This window comes from Herpailurus yagouaroundi, unplaced genomic scaffold (assembly GCF_014898765.1).
Source record: "Herpailurus yagouaroundi ecotype Mexico unplaced genomic scaffold, PumYag 160, whole genome shotgun sequence".
Classification (NCBI taxonomy): domain Eukaryota; kingdom Metazoa; phylum Chordata; class Mammalia; order Carnivora; family Felidae; genus Herpailurus; species Herpailurus yagouaroundi.
In genome coordinates, this window is record NW_024412401.1 from 43,820,946 (window position 1) to 43,846,653 (window position 25,708).

Genomic DNA, 25,708 nt, shown 5'->3' on the forward strand with positions numbered 1-25,708 from the left:
AATCTTTGGCCATGAAATAGAGCAGAGGTAATGTGAAAATTTAATCAGTCTCTGTGGAGTAATCAGGCTCTCTTAGGAGAAGGGCGTATCAGATAAGGAGTCAGAGGTTCCCAGTTCAAATAAAAAAATATTCCTCTTCCAAGCTGAGTGACCATGGTGAGCGTTTTAACCTCTCTGTTCCTCAGTTTCCTCATCTGGGAAATGGTCATGAAAATCATGACCCATCTCAAAGGTTTTTGAAAAAACTGATTATCAAATTGAATTATGTCCTTGAAAGTACCTTGTAAAAACAACTATAAGGGGTCATTCTAATGTTCCTCTGTAAGCAAAGAGAAATGTTCAAGGTGGGGGAATAGATAGTTTTAAATTTATCATTACTGTACTTACCAAGTAATTATAGTGAGTTATTTTGTTAATATATGGACTTCTGGGGGTAACAATAATATTCAGATATTCTCCCACAAGCAAAGGTTTATAGTTTCCAGTCCAGTCAATATAAAGGTAACTTTGGCTGAGAGATGAATATGCTATTGCTTGGTAAACTTTGCCGGCTTGATTTTCTTCTGGAAGATCTGGGTCATCAGTCTTGACCTGAAAAGGGAAATTTCAAAAAAGATATGTGGACTGTGATGAAATATTTTTTATGAAACATACCTTGTAAATTTCTTTCTTTGCTTTATAAATTTCTAACTTTCACAACACCAGATGCTAAAGAGGAAAAAAAAAAAAAAACCCTCCACTACTCCAATGTTTGTACAGCTGTGATATCAAGTAACTTTACAAAGACTATGGACAATAATTGGAATAATATGGGGTTATGAGCCATGGTGGGAAAGTCTGGTGAAGGGGAGAGGCAAAGATGCTTCCGGAACAAATATTGGCACCTTTCCTGAAATGTCCTGGCAAGTTGGGGACTCCTCTTCCCATGGGTTGGCAGGGATTGGGGGTAAGAGAAGGGTGGCAAGAGGAGGCCTTGAGGACTGGGGACAGGAGTGAACATCGCACAGACTTTCTGGTCTAGTTTCATTGTAAAGTAGCATCACGGAAGTGTACTTATAAATATGGAATGGGGCAGAAATGATATCATGGCTAATAACCCCTTTGCTATCAAAGGGGTTATGAGCTCACACTCTGGAGTGAGCTATGCATTGGTTTGCATCCCAGAGCCACCATTTATTAACTCTGGATAAGTTAATCACAAGAGAGGTTAGAAGCCTATATTTCCACAACTGCAAAATGGCAAAAATATTCTCTAATTCATAGAGCTGACTAACTGGGTATTAAATGTGTTCAACAGAAAGCTCTTAGCATTTCCTAAGTGCTTAGTAGATGATAGTGAATGTATGCATGTCACTGTCATTAATGTGCATTAACTAATCATTTATGGGGCGGGGGCGGATTGGGAACTTAAACATTAGTTGCTGAGAGAGAAGCCTGTTAACTGAGCTCTAAAGTAGAGTGGCTTATGCAGCTAGGAAAAAGGGAGACTTCCATGTGTGACCCCTTTGTGTCCCTGAAAAAAGATAAGAAGTGGGGGTGAGGGAGAGAATGTTTCTACCGCTGACTTCCACTGCTATACTTATTCCGAAGCTATACCTATTCTAATAAAGTCTTGCTAATGTAAGAGAAAATCATTAATTCCCAAATAGAAAATGATAGATTTATCTTCCTCAAGAACCAGGCAATGGATTAGCATATTGCCTCTGGTGCCTTCCCCCCGCCTTTGAATGCAAAATTGCGGATCTGTTCTCTGGACTCATGTTTAAAATCTGCTGCATCTGTTCTGCACACTAGCCAAAACACACAGTCAAAAAGCACACATTGTCCCAGAAAGTCCAACAGGAGAATTCAGCTCACGTTAAACTCCAACATCCTTGCTCCAGATGGAAGATTAACCATAAACGAAGCTACTCCATCACTGGAACGTGTTACACTTTTCTTCGACTCCAAGTTAGACATCTCTTGGTTTACATCGACCGTTTGTGCGCTCAGGGTCACCGGGACCCCTCCTACCAATTGGTCAAATGAATTCTTAACCTGCACCTGTTTGCCAGAACAGTCCAGATCCATTTCAGCAGCTCATCACTTTTTTTTTAAAGCGGAACAATTCTGAAATAATTTTTCTTCTTCCCCACCAAAGTATAAATTATTCACATTTAACTCAGTAGAGAGAGGCATGGCCTTAGATTATAGAACGGCCTAATTCTATTTAGACACTTTAAGCACATACAAAACTTGCTTTAGCTTGGTAACTCTTTCTTTCTTAAAAGCCAGTGACCCACAGTGAATATTAAGTAACACGTTTTAATTATACTAAAGTTGATTTTTAATAGCAACACATTTTCAAAGAATAAAAAAGTAAAACACTCTGTTCTAGCTTTCTAAGCTAAGAACAGGGAACAAAAATTTTCATCTTAAAAATGATTATATTTTTTATATTATAAATTATAACATGTACTATATATAGTGAAATATAAAACACTAAATAAAATATAATTAGAAAGTCAAATGAACACATTAACGCTATACTACCAATATTTTAAAAAGGAAAAGTAGAGGGAGGAGAGAAAATAGTAAAAAGGAAGGAGGAAGCAAACAGAGAGAGAGAGAGAAAGAGAGAAACAGAGAAGGACAGAAAGAGCCAAAATGGAAAGGATGGCGAATAACACAGAGAGAGGTGAGACAGGTGTATACAAAGACCACAGGGGCAGACTGAAAAGCACAGAAATGCAAACTCAGATAAGACACATGGGAAGTAGAAAATGGGGAGAGAAAGGGGTTTTATTTTCAAGGAGTGATATTTCTGTTTTAAGGCTTTTGAAGAACATGCCACCAAATAATTTTAAATGTTAGCATTATTTTTACTTTTTAAAAATTTTTACTTTTTATTTATTTTTGAGAGAGAGAGAGAGAGAGAGAGAGAGAGAGAGAGAGAGAGAGGACATGAGCAGGGGAGGAGCAGAGAGAGGAAGACACAGAATGTGAAGCAGGCTCCAGGTTCCAGGCTCTGAGCTGTTAGTACAGAGCCTGACGTGGGTTTTGAACTCACGGACTCTGAGATCATGACCTGAGCTAAAGTCAGACACTTAACTTACTGAGTCACCCAGGCGCCCCAAATGTTGGCATTTTTTTAAAACTATAAACTTACGGTGTTTTATTTACATATAACTTAATGCAATGCTTTTTAAGGGAATGCCTAGCACAGGCTACCTGAGTACTTGCTAAATACCGGCACTTGCCCTACAGGCTGAAATCACTCTGAGGCTGAAGCTGGCCAGCAGTTTCCCACCTCCTTGTGCATCTTAAGGATCAGGTTTTACAAATGAATTCCCTCTGTGATTCCCTTCTCCAGCTTCCCTCCCCTGTTTGCCATCCCCATGCTCTCTGTAAACAGAAAAAGAGAACCATATTCAGCAACCTTCCCTCCTTCATCTACCTTGATAGAATATGGAATCCCGGGCTTCATGAAAAGAGGAGTAGCAACCAAATTCAGTTTGTAGGGAGAGAGGACATATTTGATGCCAGGAATTTCTGCCTCTTCAGAAAATCCACCTAAAGAAATGACATGCATCACGTTGACCTTTTTTAAGACTATGCCAATCCCTACGGGGATCTGTTTGACCTGTGTATGTCTCCACAGACTTAGTCACTTACTTGCTCCATTCCTGCACTCATTCATTTATCAGTAGTCTTGGTTAAAAGGGGGTAGTGCAGAGAAAAGTTTAGACCTCAGGTGTTTTCCAAAGCCTTATATCCAAGGCTTGTACAAGGAGAGCTACAGGGTTGGACTGGGGAGGAAGGTGAGGAAGGGCCACCACTTTTTGTCAGTGGCCTGAGTTTCCGTTGAATATGTACAAGGGATTATGGAGAGAGGGAAAGGACTAGGCACTAAGCTTTGCAGGGATTCACCTGTAGAGCACAGGGATATGGAGAGATATGGAGAGGAAAACAGAAAAAGAGTGCCTGAGGTAGAGGGAGTCCTGAGAGTCCACTGGCAGGGGCCCAATAACACACAAAGCTCCAGTATCCCCAAAGTCCTTTCCAATATTACATCCGTAACATCCATATGCATATCCTATACTTCGGCCAACTGGACAATCAGCCAGATAATCTCAAAGATCAGGTCTTGCCTGCTACCTGTGGCATGTCCTCTCTATGGATGGTGTCCCACTTCTCCCCATCTACCATCCCTGCCTCAAAACCCTACTTATCCTTCAAGATTGATTACATTCAGGGTGCTATACTTGGTTGCTCAGCAATCATCTAGGAGCTCACCTACCTCTGAAGGTCAGTAGCATTAAGAACTTTGCCTAGAGGTCAAATAGAATTCCTGCTTATAACAGAATTCTTCGTTTACCTGTCTTACAGCCGATGCTAGTTTGTAAGCCACTTGAATGCTGGGATTACACACATTCATATTTGTAAGCCTGTATGTTTAGCAACACTCTTTGAATATCTCATAAATGTAGCTTAAACTGAATTTATTTGAAATAAATTGAGAAAGAATAAAAGTAAAAAACAAACATTAAAATAATGTCAAAAGTAACATCCTGGGCAAGGAGTATCATTCTCCAACATCTATCAAACATTTGATAAGTACAAGGTACTCAATAACTGGATAATTATTGCCATTCTTCATTCTACTACCCTTCAAGGACAAATACAAAGAGGTGGAAGGGGCCTTAGGGATCATGTGGTCTAACTCTCATTTCATCACAAAAAGGAGGGGCTAGTGCTGTTACATAACTTGTTCAAGTTAGTTTGGGGGTTTAATACAAACCTGAAAATATAAAGAACATCAGTAATCAATACACCAGAAGTAAGACAAATTGACCGAATTTGGAGTAATAATTAATGACTATTACAAACCACTGGAGTCGGGGTTGAGAGCACTAAGATAGTTTTAAGGATGCTAAGAAAGTAATAAGTGGAAAGAAGGAGGAGGAGGAGGAAAAGGAGAAGAGGGAGCAGGAGAGGAAGAAGGAGGGAGGGAGGAGAAAAGAAGATAGAGGGGAAGGGGGAGGAGGGGGGCTAACACCTTATATGGTATTCACTAGCTGACAGGTATTATTTTAAGTGCTTTGCATATATTGACTCTCTGATCCTCACCACAACCCTATATGTATGCTATTATTGTGCCCATTTTAAAACCATTATCTCTGATTTTAGATAGAATTCCTGAATATTACAGCTGAGAGGGGCTTTAGGTTGTATATAGTTCAACACCATCGTTGTACGGATAAGGAGACTAAATGATGATGCAGTATCTTCCATTTGCATAGCATTTTATCAAACATTTGTACATACCTAATGTCATTTAGATTTTTATTCTTACCAGGTGAGAACATTGGGGTGCTACATGTTCAAGTCACATAGCCTGCTAGGCTACTCAAGATGTCAACTGGGCAGTGCTATCCCATTTTTGCACATGGGGTGATAGAGACCTCATGATAGAGTGGCAGAGCTCTACTCTAATCTGTTTTTAATGATATGAAAAGGAATATTTAGCTATGGAAGAAAATAAAATATGAAAGAATTTTAGAAATTATTTACACTTTTAATATGCTGTCTAAATATTATTCAAGGAAAAAGAAAACTTACCTGTAGACTCTATGACTGTGACACCAATATAAAGGTACTTGTCGTTTAAATCTTCCAGACTTTCATAGGACAGTTCCTTAGTTGCCATTTCAGAGTTAAATGTGACTTGAGCAATTCCATTGATCAACTTTTTGAAAAAAAATGAAAGAGGTATTTCAGAGAAGAAAGAGGTATTTCAGAGAAAATGAAAGAGGTATTTTCAGAAAGAGGTATTTCAGTTTGGTGGGGCACCTGGGTGGCTCAGTCAGTTAAGCGTCCGACATCAGAGAAGGGAAAAATTAACAAAATCTGCCTTTATTAGCTTCTAAATAGAAGGCAACTATCAGAGGAGTAGTTTATTGTCACCAGTAGAGTGAATGATTGAGTCTACAGTTGAGCCCAGAATACTATTTTCTAACTTAATTTGGGTAGACGTATAGGAAGAGTCTTAAACACTATATGGTTCAACAAGGTTGGTTGTTGTTGGTTTTTTGTTTTTTATACTAGCTGACACAGATTCCTTCTTCTAATCTTTGAGTTGTCACCCATGTTTCTGGGCCTGCTTTTAGTTCACTTTTGCTCCTGAGAGTTTGTTGGGTTCTATGATATTTAATTTGGACTTCACTGCGTACACATGGAAACACTAACTTAAAAACACCCAATGGGTAAAGGGACATAGAGTTAAGTCATATCATATTATTTAATTATTAACCACAACAGTCAAATAGATGTTGCCTTATTTTTCTTCTAAAATCCAGTAGCTTGAGGCCAGGGACTTTTGTCTTATTTACCCTCAAATCTCAGTGTCCAGCATAAAATCTTACATTAAAAAGAGGTGTCTGATTTATAACTTGAATAAATAGAACTCTTTGGAAAAACATAGGCTAAATACAAACCACAAGATGATACAAACCACAAGAATATACAAGAATGAGTAGAATGTATACGAGAATATACAAGAATCAGTAGAATGACATGAGCCCTTATCATCTGAGGTATAGTGTCAAGAACACTGAACAAGGGATAAGGGGACCAGGGCTCTAATCTGAGCTCCGGCAACCACTAGCTCTTGACCATGAACAAATAACTTCCCAATGAGTTCATTCACTCAGAAATATTCATAGAGCACCTGCCATTTGCCAGGAACCAGGTTGGCTTTGGGCATATAATGGGAACAATTCAGACCCACAAAGGGTTCAGTGTAGAGGATGAGAGAGAAGCAACTAAACCATTGCAGTAAAGAAGGGCTTCTCAATCTCAGCCCTGTTGACATTTTGGACAGGATAACTTGTTGTTAGGGCTGCTCTGCACATTGCGGGAATTTGGCAACATGCTGGCCTCTATTCACTAAATGCCAGTAGTACCCCCCTCCTTCCCAGCTGTGACAACCACAAATGTTTTCTGGACATTGCCAAATGTGCCCTTGGGCGTAAACAACGTCTCTGGTTGAGAACACTGTAATAAAGTACAAAACACACTCCAGTAAGGGAGGCTCGAGAACTGGCAGGGGCAGCCAACCTAATTGACGGGAGTCAGGGAAGACTTCTCAGAGAAAGGGTGTTAACACTGAGATTTAAAGAGTAGGAAGGGATTAGCCAGGCCACAAAGAGGCAGAAGCCACAAAGGGACAGAGCATTCCCAGGCAGGAGCGGCACTGCAAACACCTGGAGGCAAGAGAGACTAGTGGGAGTTCCAGGAACTAGTGACCAGAACAGGAGAGAGGGAAAGGGGAAAGAGCAGGAGACAGGCTGGTGAGGGAGGCTGATGTCACACAAAGTGGACTTCATCCTGAGGCCCAGGGGAAACCAAGAGAGCATTTTAGCTTCGACTTGCACACCTGTGTAAAATGGGGGGTTGGACTAGATGATTTGGAAGTGACTTTTCTCCAGCCTTTGTGATGCATCTTTAGGTACGAGTGAACGCACGTGTCTTAACGTCTTACCATTGTGTTTTGCAAGGCTTTTTGCATCATTTCTTTTTGATCATCTTTTAAGTCGTCTCTTATTCCGAAAGTGATATAAACTTCAGCCTCAGTGACAACTTTATTATAAAAATATCTGCCAAACAATAATGCCGTAAATTTGTTTTGCTAACATGGTTACAATAATAAAATTCAGATCAAATGTAACAACTCGAAATTACATAAAGCACTCGATACACTTTAAAGTGTCTTCCATCATGGGGCGCCTGGGTGGCGCAGTCGGTTAAGCGTCTGACTTCAGCCAGGTCACGATCTCGCGGTCCGTGAGTTCGAGCCCCGCGTCGGGCTCTGGGCTGATGGCTCGGAGCCTGGAGCCTGTTTCCGATTCTGTGTCTCCCTCTCTCTCTGCCCCTCCCCCGTTCATGCTCTGTCTCTCTCTGTCCCAAAAATAAATAAACGTTGAGAAAAAAAATTAAAAAAAAATAAAATAAAATAAAAAAATAAAGTGTCTTCCATCCCCTATTATATCTCATCCTCATAAAGCTATAATAATAAAGCCGAAGTGCGGATTTTTATGACTCTGTGCTAGATGAAAACAAAACGGATCTTGCTTGAGGAGATCAAAAGACCTCAGGTCCGGGATCAGGAAACACTGCTTCCTTGATGATTTTGGTATCAGTGAAGCACTGTGCCCTACCTTCTTTTACACCTTTAGAAGCAGCACACTCAATCTCATTGTTAGAGGAGATAAGTTCTTTTTTAACATTCTAACTTTGTATTTCCTTTTTTTAGTTTAGAACTAAAGAGAGGCTAAAGGAAACTTGCTGCATAGAAAACAATACTATAGCTAGAGCTAACCTCCCTTATCCGTGGTCTGCACACATAAAGTAAGTTCCTCCATTAAAAGAAGTCAGTTTGTTGGGGCGCCCGGGTGGCTGAGTCAGTTAAGCGTCCGACATCAGCTCAGGTCATGATATCGCAGTTCATGGGTTCAAGCCCCACATAGGGTTCTGTGCTAACAGCTCGGAGCCTGCAGCCTGCTGTGGATTCCACATTTCCCTCTCTCTCTGCCCCTTCCCAGCTCGTACCCTGTCTCTCTGTCCCTCAAAAATAAATAAAACATTAAAAAAATAAACTACAAGAAGTCACTTTGTTAATTCTCTGTCAAATGAGTCTTTATGTTGGTTTAGACTAAGTAACACTCTATTTTAGGAATAAATGCTACCAAGAAAGGCAGTGTAGGATAGTGTTGAAAGGCCTGAACCCTGAAACCAGACAGACCATGTGACTTCCTAGCTGTGAGATCTTGGGCAAATTACTTAACAGTTATGTACCTCTGTTTCTTCATTTGTAATATGGGGACAGAAATAGTAACTATCTCATAGAGATTTCATAAAGATTAAGTAAGCTAATATATACAGAGTACTTAGAAAGATGCCCAACACATATAGTTATGGAAATTGGTTAATGATATTATATTGTCATTTTTAAATGACCTGAGCTTTTGTGGGAGATTGCTTGCAAAACTAACTCCAGTTCTCCACTGCCCCATATATCTACCACCTTTGGAGCTCCTCGTGGGTAAAAGGTATAAAAGAAATGTTTCCTTTGGGCTGGTCTTGTAACTTGCTTTGGACAAAAGAACGTGGTAGAAGTGATGGACTTTTATGCTTCTATATTCTTTCTCTGAGCATTGCTGCTACTACAGACAAATCTGCTGGATGATGAAAGATACACATAGTCCAATTATCTTTGTACTTTCAGCCAATCTAAGTCAACTGCCAGGCATGAAAATAAGACCTCCCTAGACCAGCCAGCCCCCAGGTGAGCTGCCAACTGACCCCAGGCACACGGGTGAGCACCGCTTACATTCAGCCTGGCCCAGATCAGCAGAACTGCCCAGCTGTGTTGTAAATGGTTGTGGTTTTAAAGCATTGGGTCTTGAAGAGGTCATGCGGCATTAGCTGGTTGATTAAGCCATTAAAAAATGACGAGAAATAAAGTCTTCACATTCAACCCCAATATCCTTATGTCACACTGGTTCCTAAACACACACATTGAACTTAAAACTTTAGGAGTTTTTGCTGTTGAGTAACCAACAAAACTAAAATCAGAATGAGCAAAAAATCAAAACAAATAAACTATAAGCCCGATGTTTCCTCAGTCAATCCCAAAGTCACGAAAAACACTGCCAGTAAATCACAGATCTCTGCAACATATATGCAAATTAGATCAACACATTGTACACCTTAAACTTGCACAATGTTACATGTCAACAATATCTCAATAAAGTGGATGGAGGAATCACACTTCTCACTTTGGGCAACTATCACCAACAAGAGTTAGCCCTCAATTTAATTGGATAATCTGAAAAAAAAAAAAAAAAAGAAAGAAAAAAGAAAACTTTCTTACCTTGCTTTGATAGTAATTTCAAAATCATTGAAGTCCTTATAGCCAATGAAACTATTTTCTGGTTCTATTGAGACAGAAAAATGTGGCAACACTGAAAATAAAAACAAAGAGGCAATTTTACCGTTTAAATTAGAGTAGCCTTCTTTCCGGTATAGTTAGACAAGCTGTGACATCAATACAACATCCACCTTGCCATTGTCATCCTCCTTCTCATCACTGTCAGCAATATCTCTGGGACACCTCCTACTCTACCCATCAGAGGTTTATCCAGCTCTGTGTACCAGAAGCACTTTGCTTATACTTTGATTACAGCATTTATTCACTAAAGTATAAACTCCTTGAAAACCAAAAAGGCTATACTCTATGTATCTTTGTATCTCTCCCCCTCCCACGCTTCTCATGAGTCTTAAACATAGTATATGCTCCATGAGTTTTGCTAAGTTTAAAATAGAAGAGGAAAATTCTGGCTGATTTAACAGTTCCCTTTTTTGTCTTATAGATAAACCCATCCAGTCTCCAAATTCCAACATAAAACTTTGACTTTAGTCAAGAAGAGAAAGCTTATAATTAGCTAAAAGAAAGAACATTCATGCAAAATTTAAAATTAGGGTAGACAGGAAGGAGTTCTTTCCCTCTCTCTGTCTCTCTCTGTCTCTCTCTGGTATCTTGATTGCTCAAGAAAAAAGAATTTCACCTGTCAAAAGAGCACTGCCTTCTCTTTATACTAAAGCTGTGTACCAGGGCTTATGGATTCTTTATTAATTTTTTCTTGAGGGAGAGAGAAAGAGAGAGTGCTCGAGTGGGGGAGGGGCAGAGAGAGAGAGAGAGAGAGAGAGAGAGAGAGAGAGAGAGAGGGAGAGAGAGAACCGCAAGTAGGCTCTATGCCCAGTGCAGAGCCCAATGTGGGGCTTGATCCCATGACCGTGAGATAATGACCTGAGCTAAAATCAAGAGTTCAACGCTCAGCCAACTGAGCCACCCAGGGGTCCCATAGATTCTAGTTCTATTAACCAGCGAAACTGTTAATAGAAAATTGGGTAATTGGGGCGCCTGCGTGGCTCAGTCAGTTAAGTGTTCAACTCTCGGTTTCGGCTCAGATCATGATCTCATGGTTCATGGGATTGAGCCCGACGTTGGGCTCTGTGCTGACAACATGGAAATAAAGAGGAATGCACTTTGTTGCTCTAGGGTGCATTCCCTATTTTACCAAAGATGAAGGCAGGTGTGTTCTCTCTGATATGACATGGAGGAAAACATTTCATCCTTTCATCTAATACCTATTTGCTATGTGGCAGGCATGCTCCTACTGACAAGGATATCCCAGTGAACAGAAAGATACAAACCTTGTCCTTAATGAGCTCATTAGTCAAGCAGTAAAGACAGTGGTAAGCAAATAATTACACAGAAAAACACCTATACCACAGTTATGAAAACCAATATACATTACAGAGAATCCTTCCCAGGAAAGAGAAGTTAGGAACAGATTTGCTGAATAAATGGCTTTTCAGCTGAGACTTGAAACATGAGTAGGAGTTGGCTAGGTAGTGGGGGAGGGGAAGAGTGTTCTGGGCAGGTGGAACATTGTGTCCAAAGTCACCATTGCTGGAGGGAAATAAGAGGATGAATGGTATAAAATGAGGCTGCAGAGGAGGTAGGCAGGGGCCAGCTCAAAATAAGGATTTTGATTTCGATTAGCAAAGGAACGAGGAGCTATTGGGGACTTTTCAATAGAGAAATAACATGATGAGATTTGCATTTCAAGATTATTTTGGCCAATACCAAGTGAGAATAGCTTGGAAGAAGGGACAGCAATTAGGAGACTTTTGCAGTAGTCTAGGGGGGGTGGGGGGTGGGGTGGGGGGAGGAGCCTGGTGATGAATGGATGAGGATGGCCTCAGATGGTAAGAGGTGGATGAATTCTAGATATACACGAGAAGCAGCAAACATACTTGGAGGGAGTGGGATCAGGTAGGCTTATAGGTTATTGAGAGGCTAGAACCTTTGAAATTGTTTCAGCATAACAAGTTATTTTTTGTCACTGTTTTGTTTGCCAATTGTTAACATCTGTGGATTTATTCTCCATATTATTATGAGTCTCCTGGAGGAATACAAAATGACTTCAAGCAAAATAAAGTTAAATTTGATATCAAAGCACATAAATACTCTAGTAAACAACTATAAGAATGGAAAGATAAGCCATTTATATGTTAATTATTAGTCCATTAATACGATTGATTCCGAAATAAGAATATCTTAAGTTTTCAGATAAATATATTAGGGATTAGTGAGCCAGAAGGAAAATAGCACTGAACTTGGGGGATGCAAACCCAATTGCTCTCGTTCTTGCACCAGTTCGTTTCAATGACTTGAGTAAATCATTCGTCTTACTGGGTTCTGCTCACTTCATCTCAGCCTACTTAAGTTTCTCCTAAAATCATAATTTTTGACTGTCATTAGTCAAGCTCCCTGGGGGACTAGGTCTCTTCTGGCTCTCTGATGAGGAACACAAGTCCAGAGAGGTTTGTGAGCTTATTGGAGGGTAACAAAGGCATGCTAGAGCCAGAGCCTAGGCCTTCCGACAATGAGCACACACCCCCTCCCCCCCCCCCCCCCCCCCCACCAGCCACTGTTTACAACCATGCCAGCTGGGCTGCCTCTTCATCTGGGACTGATTCTGCCGTAAGTTCACTAATGGAAAGCATTAGTGCACAAACACTAATTTTTTTACAGGTAAGCTTTTAATTATCACAAATTACCATATTCTTTAATCTCAAAATATGCGGTTGCAGTTGTTGAAAAGTCCTCTTTATATTTAGCTCGGATTGTCCACACACCATATCTGTGGAAGCAAAATATTTAAAATTATGGAAGTCATCAAGTAGTTTTAATTTGCCCAGAGGAAATCCAATCGATTTGTGTTTTAAAGAGGAGAAAATGGGGCGCCTGGGTGGCTCAGTTAAGTGTCCGACTTTGGCTCAGGTCATGATCTCACGGTTTGTGAGTTTGAGCCCTGCTGGGGCTCTGTGCTGACAGCTCAGAGCATGGAGCCTGCCTCAGATGCTGTGTTTCCCTCTCTCTGTGACCCTCCCCCGCTCATGCTCTGTCTCTCTCTGTCTCAAAAATAAAATAAATGTTAAAAAAAAATAAAGAGGAGAAAGTAAGTAGAGATGCATTTAGCCTATGTAATGTATTTTATTTGTGTAGAACTTTAAGTAACAAACAAATAATTGAGCATTTTCAGGACAATAGAAATTGTTTGGTAATTAGTTCTTCATATATTGTTATTTTTTTCAGGAATTTTGTCTTAATCTAGTCAATGGCTTTGATTTGAAGAGCTTGTGAAACTTGAGGATTAACTTAATTAATCTAAACCATAATTATACTAACATAATACTAAAATCCGCACTATAGTAGGACAATGTTTGTAGAAAGATACAAGTCGAGCTTACCCAGATGATACAGCGCACACCTCACATAAAAGAAGTTATGGTTAGAGACAAAGCATGGTTCATTTAAAGAGGAAAATGACCTGGGTTTAATTAACAACCTCTATTTAAAAATATTTACTGAGCACTGGAGAAACAACTGGAGATAAAAATGAACAAAATGGAAGAATTTGTCTTCATAGAGCTACAGTCCAAGAGATTTGTAATTCCCACTTTTCCATTTACTGGCAAATTGGATTTGGGCAAGTTGCTTAACCTCATTTGTGAAATGAGAAAAATGCTATTTATCTTGCATGTTGGTTATGCAATCAATATACTTAATATTGTGACTATCATCATCATCATCATCATCAATTCAATGAATATTTGCCAAGTGCCTGTTATGTTGAAGTGTTAACGATGCAACAGTGGGCAAAAACAGACAATAAAGAGGCAAATAAATAAATGTAACATTGAGGTAAGTACCATGAAGTAAATAAATAAGAGAGTAAAAAAAAAAGGGAAAGAGAGAGGGACTACATTAGATGGTGCATCCAGGAATAGCCTCTTTGAAAAGGGAGCATTTACTTTGTGTCCCAAAGAATGAGAGGAAGCCAGCCTTGTGAAGAGGAAGGTGAAGCACATTCTAAGCAGAGGGAACACCATGTGCAAAGGTACTGGGGTAGAAAAGTAGTGATCGTGAGGGGCTACCATGTCTGATATAAATAAAATCTGTTAGGGAGCAAATGGCACAAGATGAAGTTGGAGAAATGATAATAGTTATAAAATAATAAGATCAGTTCTGTGTGATAGAGCATGTAATATTTTCAAGGAAGTATGCATTATAAAAATTAAATCCCCAACTTCACTCACATTTCTAGAACATCTTCAGTGAATTAATTGCAAACAGCAAATTAACTGCAAACTCCCTTCCAGAGGTCAGAAAAATGACTATAAGGAGATTTTGCTTTAAAGTTATATTTAGCCATTTATTTTTTTTAACTTTCAAATTGATTTTATTTTTTTTTAATATGAAATTTATTGTCAAATTGGTTTCCATACAACACCCAGTGCTCCTCCCAACAGGTGCCCTCCTCAATGCTCATCACTCACCCTCCCCTCCCTCCCTCCCCCCATCAACCCTCAGTTTATTCTCAGTTTTTAAGAGTCTCTTATGGTTTGACTCCCTCCCTCTCTAACTTTTTTTCCCCCCTTCCCCTCCCCCATGGTCTTCTGTCAAGTTTCTCAGGATCCACATAAGAGTGGAAACATAGGGTATCTGTCTTTCTCTGTATGACTTATTTCACTTAGCATAACACTCTCCAGTTCCATCCACGTTGCTACAAAAGGCCATATTTCATTCTTTCTCATTGCGAAGTAGTATTCCAATGTATATATAAACCACAACTTATTTATCCATTCATCAGTTGATGGACATTTAGGCTCTTTCCATAATTCGGCTACTGTTGAAAGGGCTGCTATAGGGGTGCCTGGGTGGCGCAGTCGGTTAAGCATCCGACTTCAGCCAGGTCACCATCTCGTGGTCTGGGAGTTCGAGCCCCGCGTCGGGCTCTGGGCTGATGGCTCAGAGCCTGGAGCCTGTTTCCGATTCTGTGTCTCCCTCTCTCTCTGCCCCTCCCCCGTTCATGCTCTGTCTCTCTCTGTCCCAAAAATAAATAAACGTTGAAAAAAAAAATTAAAAAAAAAAAAAAGAAAAAGAAAGGGCTGCTATAAACATTGGGGTACAAGTGCCCCTATGCATCAGCACTCCTGTATCCCTTGGGTAAATTCCTAGCAGCGCTATTGCTGGGTCATAGGGTAGATATAAGTACACTTATTTGTCTTACTCTATTATAATTTCCATGAAGACACGGACTGTGGATTATTCATTTCCATTTTGTGTATTCATTCCTTATGTGCTTTGCACATATCAGGAAGATGCTCACTAAATATTTATTACACTGAATTCATTTTATTACATTGAGCAGTTTAAACTGTTCTTACATCCATTTTTAAAATGTTTACTTATTTATTTTGAGAGAGAGAAAGAGAGAGAGGGAGCATGGGAGGAGAAGCAGAGAGAGAGAAGGAGAAACAGAGAATTCCAAGTAGGCTCTGCACATGGGGTTTGAACCCATGAACATGAGATCATGACCTGAGCTGAAATCAAGAGTCAGATGCTTAACCGCCCGAGCCACCTAGGTGCCACCTTAAATCCTTTTCACATGAGGCCTAAATAAATAAAGAAAGAAAAGAAAAAAGAAAAGAAATGGCTCTGAGAACACTCTCCCTCTTGAAATCTGTCTTCTGGTAGTCTACACAGACAAAGACTACGGAGGACCAATATTTTTATAACTCTCAGAGCAAGGCATGGGACCATACCAGCCTTTTAGACTGATAGTCTCTTAGGTTCCTTGAAGGGTAGAGGGTTGATGGTTTTAATGAAAAAAAAAAAAAAAATCCTGGGGACTATTTTTGTCTCTCCCAAATTTTTATTTCTATATATAAAGAGGATTGATGAGAAGTGGGAGGTTTTTGTTTGCCAGAAACTGAGCCTCACTTCTCATTAGACTTACATTTTGTTTCAAATTTACGTTGTGCCCTTTTTGTTGAAGAACATTTTTTAGGGTCTTTCTACTTTTTCATTATTTATTTTATTTTAATTCCAGTTAGTTAACACGCAGCGTTATAGTAGTTTCAGTGTATAATATAGTGATTCAACACTTCCATGCATCACCCGGTGCTCATCACAAGGGCACTGTTTTGCACAGCCTCCTTTCTTTCACGCTTACACCATTTGTTAGCACTAGGTGGCTCCATTTGATTGGTTATCTGCCTCACAACCAAAAGTTCCAGATGTGCTTTTTAGAGAAAACTTATATTAACAAATACTTTAAAGTACTTAGGATTGGATGGAATCTTGAAGTCAGGAAAAGAGATGATTCCGGTATAATCATTTTCTTCCATAATGTCCACTTCTGATCCTTCAGGATCCTTTGAATAAAAAACAAACTCAAATCACATAAGCCACAAAAACAAGTCAATCGATTTATATTATCTTTGACTTATGGAAATATTTACTAACGAATATCTATGTCTCCAAATTAAATATGAAGGAGGAAGATCACTTACATGTTGTGAAAGGCAAATATGGTTCATTTAAGCTCCCTCTTTTTAACCTCTCCTCCATGCCCTGCCACAGGGAGAGGGAGGGAGAGAGAGGGAGGTTTATATTGGTGTTCGGCATATCCTAGTCTCAATTATCTGGAAGAGACTCAACTTTCTGTTGTATAACTAAAAAAAGTGTAACAATAACTGATGTTGTAACTAACCAAATGTGAACTTACAGGTTTTATAGGTACCACAACCCAAATTCCATATCTGTTCATGTGAAGTTTTCCAAAGCAAACATGCTATAAAATGCTTTTATTAGCAAGACATTTTAGAATTGTGCCCTATGGACATTTTGAACTTGATTAAACACCCAAAATGGTTAATCAAACTTGAAAGTTTTCGTAAAGCTTCCCCCATAAATTTCCTTCTATGTGGGGGTTTGAAAATTATTGAAAGGAGGTTTTTTTTTTTTTTTTATTTTCTTTGGACTACATGTAGAGGTCCATTTTGACCTTAATCCAGAAATTTACCACCATGTGCCATGACTGTGAAATTCATGGCCAGGATTTTAAGGTGTTTTTCCCTAGAGGTACAAAGGCCTATTTTGAACAAGAATCAGGATGGCAGCTAAATATCTTCTGTGCTGTTTTTTATCCCTGGAGTTCGTCCCACCCAGTGCTTCCATGTGATCTCTCTTGAGCACTATTTTCAGGACACTTCCTGTATACAGATTCTCTGTGGCTCTGGAATCAGATTCCTCAATCCTCTCTTCTTGGGGCAGCTCATACATGGGATGACTGGCATCCAGGTTCCCTTGTGCCAGGATTTTTCAGCACTGAAGCTCGACTGGGAGAAATAAAATAAAAAGCACCTGTCCACATCCTCTTCTCTTTTCTGACAGAAAAAGGGCATTTGAGCTGACACTGCCTCTCCTCACTCTGTCCCCTCCCAGACTCCCAATACCACTTGGCCAGTTTATTTGCGATCTCCTTTCTTACTCCCTCCTGCTGCCATTGGAAAATTCATCCTGTTCCCTACATAGGAAGTTCTCCACTACTTTTACAAATCTGTGTCTACTCTTTTAATTGAAACCTGTTCTATTCCAGAAAAGGATCGCTTCAGCCCTCCCTCTCACCTCCATTTAGCCTTCCCTCTGATCTCATGTGCCATTGGCCCTACTGTATAATTTGGTTTATACTCCAGTGTGGTTTTATCCTGTAGTATCTACTCCAGTATGTATAGCTATTCCTCAACTCAAGTCTTGGTTTCAGAGGGAAAGGCTCATAGTTTTAGGACAAGCCAGCCCACACAGACCCATTATAAACTGGTAAATTCACATCGGCTTCCTAGTGGCTGTCAATGCCACTCTCACTGGCTTCCTCTCCTCACCCTCATTCAGGCAGTCTGAGGGGCCTCTCTCTGCATTTCTTCTGCTGCTGCTACCACACCTCTCCCTGCACCTAGGTTTCTGCAGCAGCCCAGCATGGGATTCCCTTACTGCACATCCCTTCACTTCTGCTATAGTGGTGCTCATGACTACACATTTGCCCTCCATTCTTTTCCCTGGTCTCTTCCGTAAATCCGCAGGGGTTCCTCCCTACAACCTGCTACATCAACTCTCAACTTCCAGGTCTGGTTATTCAAGCCTCTGGTGCCCTGTTCTACCTTTCAGATCTTATTGACCCCTCTCTTCCCAGGGATGCCTCTGCTCTGGAATCAGATTGCTTTCTTCCTGTCCAATTCCTTTCACCTCTGATTCTGCTCTCGGTTGTTCCTTTCTAGCAACCTGCCCATGTCTTCTCCACCACTCTCAATTTGGCTCAATTGTTACAGGCCTAGTCCAAATCTCACTTCTTCCTTGACCCATCCCTTGGCCATCCTAAACTCTTTTCTGGACTGCTGGAGTTTACAGTCTATATCAATAGTTATCAGCCACATTCTTGGCACACTCTGATGTTTCACAAGTAAATCATTATAACATAGTCAGAGGTTAAAGTTTGTTAAAGGTTTATGATTTTTGTGAGCTATACAGCATTCCAAGTTATCCCTGTAGTTCACTCCTTCTTGTGTTCTGGTAAGGCTTTCATCTTACAGGGTTTTTTTAGTAGGAGAAAAGGGGCTGCAGCCTATTGTGAAAGACCATGACTAATATACCTGCTGTTAATGGGTGAGTGTTACTTCCTCACAAAAGTTTTATAGGGCTGTGACACAAACTGGTAAGACCACAGGAGGCATGTCTTCTATTATGCATGTTATGGCTGATAAAGGGTTGATAACTACTGATCCTTACTTATCTCATGTTTTAACACTATTTTTTGCATGTGTTAGTATGTTACTAAACTCTAAGGTGTTTTTTTTTTTTTTTAATGTTTACCTATTTTGAGAGAGAGAGAGCAAGTTGTGGAGAGGCAAAGAGAGAGTGAGAGGGAGGATCCCAAGCAGTCTCCCCACTACCAGCACAGAGCCTGATGCGGGGCTCGATCTCACGAACCACGAGAGATCATGACCTGAGCTGAAATCCAGAGTTGAATGCTGAACTGACTGAGCCACCCACGTGCCCCTAAACTCTAAGTTTCTTAAGTGTAAGTGGCCCAGATTATAATTCTTTATTTTGAATGGTACAAATAAAAAATCTCAGATGTAATATTCAATTAATAGTCAACCAACTCTTGGTGGTTGATTGATGCTTTTTAAGAAAGGAATCATGAAGGATATATTTAAAGCATTTAGCTCAAAGTCATAACTGCTGAAAGTTAATTTTCATGAGTTTTTTTTACATATATCTATTGTCGAGGTATAGACTTACAATGTTATGCTTACAGAAGATGTTCAATAACCGTTTACCAAACATTGAATGAGTTAGTGTGGGGTTAGGACAGAGTTTTGGAACCACATACCTAATCCTGAAGATGAGCTAAATTATTATTTAAATAAATAACATACTTACGATGTAAGTTAAGACAGTTTCTCTTTTGGCTGGTTTCAGGTCATCATTCAGTGAATAAACTCTAACCTTTACTGTAAGAATAATTGATATTATCAAAACCTCCATTAAACACAAGAGTATTTTGATTTTTTTACAATAATCATCCTTAAAAGAGATGAGTATAATTAAAAAAAACTCGGGGCGCCTGGGTGGCGCAGTCGGTTAAGCGTCCGACTTCAGCCAGGTCACGATCTCGCGGTCCGTGAGTTCGAGCCCCGCGTCAGGCTCTGGGCTGATGGCTCAGAGCCTGGAGCCTGTTTCCGATTCTGTGTCTCCCTCTCTCTCTGCCCCTCCCCCGTTCATGCTCTGTCTCTCTCTGTCCCAAAAATAAATAAAAAAAAGTTGAAAAAAAAAAAAAACAAACTCAATCACAAAAATCTACACAGAAAAAATCCATATTTAAAAGAAAGAAAAAGTTAGTTTACAGACATATACATTACTGAAGATTATTTTCTTTTAAAGAGAATTCTCTTGGATGTCTTTAAAGAGCTACTTTTCCCAGTGAAAGTAAAGTACAGGTCATTTTGTTAAAATGTATATCCATACAACTTTTTGGGGAACACACATCAGGCCACTGTTTATCAAGAATTTCATGGTAAATAAAAAAAGAATTTCATAGTGATCTCTACCATATGGTTATATGGGAATATAATGTCTCGTATAAGAGTTGAAGATTTCAGTGGAAAATTAGGTAGTTTGATTTCAACATTATACACTTTTGCACTTATACAAACCAGCAAGGCCCCCAAAGTATCCCTTATTGTTGCTAATGGCAGCTTTGAATTGTGTGGTATTATTAGATTCATTGAGCCAGATCCTACCATTGTTCTGTCATTGTTGAATGTGTAATGGCAAGGGCTCAGGAACAATTAGTTCTGTTCATTTGTTTCCGCCAGCTAATTGATCCCTCCCTGCCTTTTAAGAAATGCATCTGCTTAGAATTGAACTCTTAACTGCTTGAGACCTGCTGATCTAGTTCCTTCCCATACGACATATTGTAATTTCCCCGATGTTCATTTACTGATGCTCAAATCATTTCATGGCCAAAACTTTAGCCACAAAATAAAATTGAAGTGGAGCCATAATCCTTTTAAAGGGTTAGTATTATGCAAAGCTCTACATAAAGAAGCCACATTAAGCTCTCTAAAATTGGTTTCAATAAGGTCAAAAATGTTCAGTAAATCTGCCCCCCCACCCCCCTCCCCCGCCATGCACACTCTGCTGTCCCCCTTGCCCTCATCCCCCTTCCGCCTCGTGTCCTCCCTTCTGCATTAGGGACATACCCAGTTCAGACTGAGTGTCACTGGGATGCTGCCAGATGCAGTATGTCACACAAAGTTAAGAGCTCAGGTCCTGGAGACTCTGGAGGCCAAAACTTTGGTTTCATTCCTGGGAAGGTCGCTTCCTAGCATGCCCGGGAGTGAGAGACTTAATCCCTCTAAATCTTAGTTCCCTCATCTGTAAAACAGAACTGCTCCTATCCATTCTGTAGCATTGTGAGGGCCAAATGAGACAAAGCTGTTACACAGCCTGGCGCATCATAACTACTCAACGAGTGCTTATTACTTTTATTTTAGTATTGTTATTTCTACAACTGCTACATATCTACTTTTTACCCAGTTGGAGTCTAGATTAGAAAATTAATCTTGTCTTCACGGCAACAGTGTATTTGGAGGCAAGATCAATATAATTCTTTAGTACCAAAGATAATGGCTTCTTAGGTTTTGAAAAAAGCGTATTGAATGCCTTCTATGTGTCGACACGATGCTAGACCTGGAGATAGGGCGGTAAGCAAATCAGACACGGAGTGGAGGAGAGAGCGAACCCGTGATATCACAAGTGTATGTGCAATCCAGGGTGAGAAGCATACGAAGACACTGCCTGGCTTTCTCAGAGCATAGAAGAGGGAGATCTGAAGCAGTCATAGAGGTCAGAGAAGGCTGTGCTCTATGGATGACATGTGGGAATCGAGTGGGTGTTAATACCCCCCCCCCCCCCCCCCCCCCCCCCATGCATGTACCAGGCAGAGATATACAGGCTTTAATATGGGCAGGAACGTAGTGTGAGAAAGCAGCTAGAAAGAGGTCAGTTTGACTGGTTTCCACAGATGAGGGGGAGCATGGTGGGTGATAAAGCTGGAGGGGAAGGCAGGACACAGGTTGTATGGAATTGAAGGATTTTGGCTAATATTCTGAAGTCCTTAACCTACAAAGCCTTGAAGACTTAAGCCTTTAGCCTTAAAGATGGTTCCACTAAATCCCTCAAGGATCTTCAGATTAAATGTGTGGATCAAGACATGAGAGCTAGAAATAACAAGATTTAATCAGTTCTAAGAGAATGACTTTTAAGTAATTTTTTTTCTTCTGTGTTAATGAGGCTTTGTGCTATTCCACAGATCAAATGGTAATGGAAAACACTTCCCTAGTGCTTAATCTGAGCTAGACATTGTCTTAAGTGCTTTATCCATATGAATTCACTTATCTCTTACAACGATTCTGTGAGGTAAGTTCTAGTATTATCTCTATTCTACAGATGAGGAAAGTGGGGCTCAGAGAGGTTGAGTAACACGTGCAGGGTCATAGAGCTCACAACAGCCCAAGCTGGGGTTTGAACCCAGACAATCTGGCTCCAGAGTGTCTAATCTCCTAAATTAGTCCTTTGATATAAGAGGAGGACAAGGGCAAAGATATGTCTGTTTCTAGGTATGATTATGTTTTAAAGTTTGTTTTTGAGAGAGAGAGAGAGAGACAGAGTGTGAGCGGGTGAGGGGCAGAGAGAGAGGGAGACACAGAATTCGAAGCAGGCTCCAGGCTCCGAGCTTCTAGCCAGATGTGGGGCTCGAACTCACGGACTTCAAGATCATGACCTGAGCTGAAGTCTGTCGCTTAACCGACTGAGCCACCCAGGCACTCCAAGGATGATTATGTTTTAAAGGGCCCAAGCTTTATGGGCTCTATGTACATACTAAGTCCTCTTCCTGGAGTCAAGAGATGCTGTTACTCTGCCAATGACAATCTGTCCAAGCTGACAGCAATATCCTACCCTTTCTAGGGCTTTCCTTTCTGAGCTTGTCTGAATAGGAACTCCTGCTGCAGTGGCCATGGTTAGGCCTGTTCCTTCCTACTACTGTCATCACCAACATCAACCAACATTTAGCAAGTATGCACTGTGTGAAAAGCATTTCCACAAAGCTGGCTGGTCCCTCTACCCTTCCCCCTGTCCTTCACCAACAATAACATTATTGAAAGTCCATAAACTCCCCTCCCACATGTAGCTCTCTTATAATGCTATCTTTGATGTACTCAAAAGTTAAGATTGGTGAGAAGAAGATACAGAGGAGTCAACTGACTGCAGACATGTGACCTTTATTCAGTTTTGAGAGACAGAGTGCAAGCAGGGGTGGGGCAGAGAGAGAGGGAGACACAGAATCTGAAGCAGGCTTCAGGCTCCGAGCTGTCAGCACAGAGCCTGACACGGGGCTTGAACTCACGAGCTGTGAGATCATGACCTGAGACAAAGTCAGACACCCAACCAACTGAGCCACTCAGGCACCCCTACACTTTTTTGAGTTTTACTTTTGGTTCACTGGGAATAAATCCAGTCATCCAATGTTGCCTGCTATCCTGCCCTTTCTCCCACTAACAGAGGAACCACGAATATGAAGCAATATTCTATTAGAAACTTTCTTAAGTAGAGTCCCTTAGAAAATTAATATCCATATATCGGTTATCTAATTTATTCTTTGCTGAATCATCTGATTCCCTAGGGTTGGATTTGTTTTCTGAATTTGAGGAATAGCTCCAAAGTCAAAGGAACTTTTTAAAAAATGAACATGGCTCCATAATAAATTATTTTCTCATTTCCAAAATTATATTTGCAATTACATCTTCTACTTGTTTAATAAATAAAATATAACACAATATTTCGCAATTTTTAAAAAAGCTTTTTTCTCCATGGAAACAACTAATGGGGCAGATTATATAATGGTTCGTTTTGTACTTTTCATACGACTTTAAAATTTATACTTAAATGGTGTATTTAGTAATTTCTATATAAATTTTAGATTAAAATGCTATTTATAAATATAGAAGTCATTGGGAATTGAGACTCTTTTGATCAAGTGGGAAACTTGTGTCCATTTAATTTCAAGTGTAAAAAAAAACTCTACAGTATAATGTTAATCCCCCCCTCTCCACCACAGAGGAAGAGGCATCTTATACCCTACCTGACTGTTGTGGAGTGTAAACAGGCTTGTCTGTATGAATGAAGAGAAATCCATTGTCGTAGGTTATTGGCACTTTTTTTGATCTTGAAAAATGCTTCGATACAACTTCCAAATACACATGTGAAACTGGGTTCTGTCCTCCAGACAACTGTTTGGGTTGTACCTGTTAAAGAAAATGTTGATGGACTATAGTTTTTAGGTTATAAAAACTGTTGATTTTCTGAGTCCTACTGTCATTTCAATAGAACAAAAAAATGGGTATGAGTATTTAACCATTTAAAAGTCGTAGAGGAGCCAGAATACTGAATAAATTTTACCCAAAGTGTGTCACTGTCAAATATCATAGTCAGGATTTAGCCTTAAGCAATTAAAAGTCTTTTGGTTTCCATGTTTCCTAAATTTTATATACCCTTAATAAAGCTGCTGCTATAGAAGCTTCTTAACAAACGTTCATTTCATCAGCTCACTGGATTAGCCCATGCTCTCCACTCCCTCAGTGCCACATCCTGCCTGATGTTCAGGACACTTTGTACTCTCTCTATCCTTCTGCCCCCACGGGTTGACCTGCCTGCTTTCTCATTTGGTGTATGTAATTGTAATTACTTTACATACGTTTGCATGATATGCAAATATAATACATAAAGAGTAATAAAAGAAAGAAAAGTGTTTCTATGAAAACTCAGGCTTTGGAAACATGGGGTAAAAGTTAATCCCTAAAACCAACAGCCGTGGAATTAAATCTGTGAGATCACTGTCAAAGTTTGGAAGACAGTGGAAACCTATAAAGACTCTGCACTCAGATTGCTTTACAAGTGTCTTTACATTCTTTCTCCGTTTTAAAGAAACAGAAACTGTAAACAAAGATGATTTGTTAAAGGTGCAATGCATAATAAATAAGATTTGACACTCCAACCAGGGTGCCCATGCTTAAAGAAAAGACCTTGGCACAACATCAAACAATTGGCAAACAAAGATACATTACAATGTAAAATTAAATGCCGAAGATATGCATGAAGTTTTATGATTGCCTACTTAATCTACTCTTTCAATTAACTATCTAAGTCTGCTCAAGTCATGAGCACTTTCTGTGATGATGGAAATGTTCAATATCTACATTGTCCGATATGGTAGCCGCCAGTCACATGTGGCTATTTGAGCACTTGGAATGTGGTTATTGTGACTGATGAATTGAATTTTTTATTGCAGTTAAATTTGATTGATTTAAATTTAAAGGTAACAGCCACACATGTGTGGCCAGTGACATCAGATATAAGAGTGTCTACTGAAATTAATTGGGAAATTAATTTTAATTCTTAATAAACCTAGTAACTGGAAGTATTTAAGAGATTAGGGGATTTGCAATCAAGAACATTAATGAAAAACTTCCTACATTTGGTTACAATTTATTTAGATCAGTGTTTCTCAAACTTGAATAATATACAGACTCCATTTAAAGGATAAAATGTGGGGTGCCTGGGTGGCTCAGTCAGTTAAGCATCCAACTCTGTTTTGGGTCAGATCATTATCTCATGGTTTGTGAGTTCAAGCCCCACATCAGGTTCCGTGCTGACAGTGTGGAGCCTGCTTGAGATTCTCTCTTTCCCTCTCTCTCTATCCCTCCCCCTCTCACTCTCTCTGTCTCTCTGTCTCTCAAAAATAAATAAATAAACTTAAAAAATTTTATAACGGATAAAATGTTCTGGAGGACTCTCAGTGCTGACTTTTTATTGTTTATAATATAATAAAAACTTATTTTTATTACAATGTTACTTAAATATGTAAAACCTCAGACCAGTGTAATCTTCTTATGCTTATGAGTTTTATATAATTATAAAACCAAAACAGATTTATGAAATAAATTCAAAATACTGAATATCAATATAATTCTCATCTTAAGCTCTTTTGTTTTTTATTTTTATTTTTTTAAATTTTATTATTATTTTTTAAAAAAAAAAATTTTTTTTTTCAACGTTTATTTATTTTTGGGACAGAGAGAGACAGAGCATGAACGGGCGAGGGGCAGAGAGAGAGGGAGACACAGAATC

The 25,708-nt window shown here is 39.6% G+C and overlaps 1 protein-coding gene across 1 annotated transcript in view; it reads right to left on the reverse strand.

The window, feature by feature from the left end:
* Window positions 1-25,708, reverse strand: part of C5 (complement C5) — an 87,183-nt gene that overhangs the window by 56,323 nt on the left and 5,152 nt on the right. Inside the window, exons 3-12 of the mRNA XM_040482143.1 lie at window positions 23,664-23,826; window positions 19,400-19,470; window positions 16,241-16,332; window positions 12,670-12,752; window positions 9,914-10,004; window positions 7,523-7,637; window positions 5,602-5,728; window positions 3,437-3,552; window positions 1,858-2,043; window positions 388-591 (exon numbers count right to left, since the gene is read on the reverse strand). Coding sequence (XP_040338077.1) covers window positions 388-591; window positions 1,858-2,043; window positions 3,437-3,552; window positions 5,602-5,728; window positions 7,523-7,637; window positions 9,914-10,004; window positions 12,670-12,752; window positions 16,241-16,332; window positions 19,400-19,470; window positions 23,664-23,826 — 1,248 coding nt within the window. The remainder of the gene's footprint in view (window positions 1-387; window positions 592-1,857; window positions 2,044-3,436; window positions 3,553-5,601; window positions 5,729-7,522; window positions 7,638-9,913; window positions 10,005-12,669; window positions 12,753-16,240; window positions 16,333-19,399; window positions 19,471-23,663; window positions 23,827-25,708) is intronic.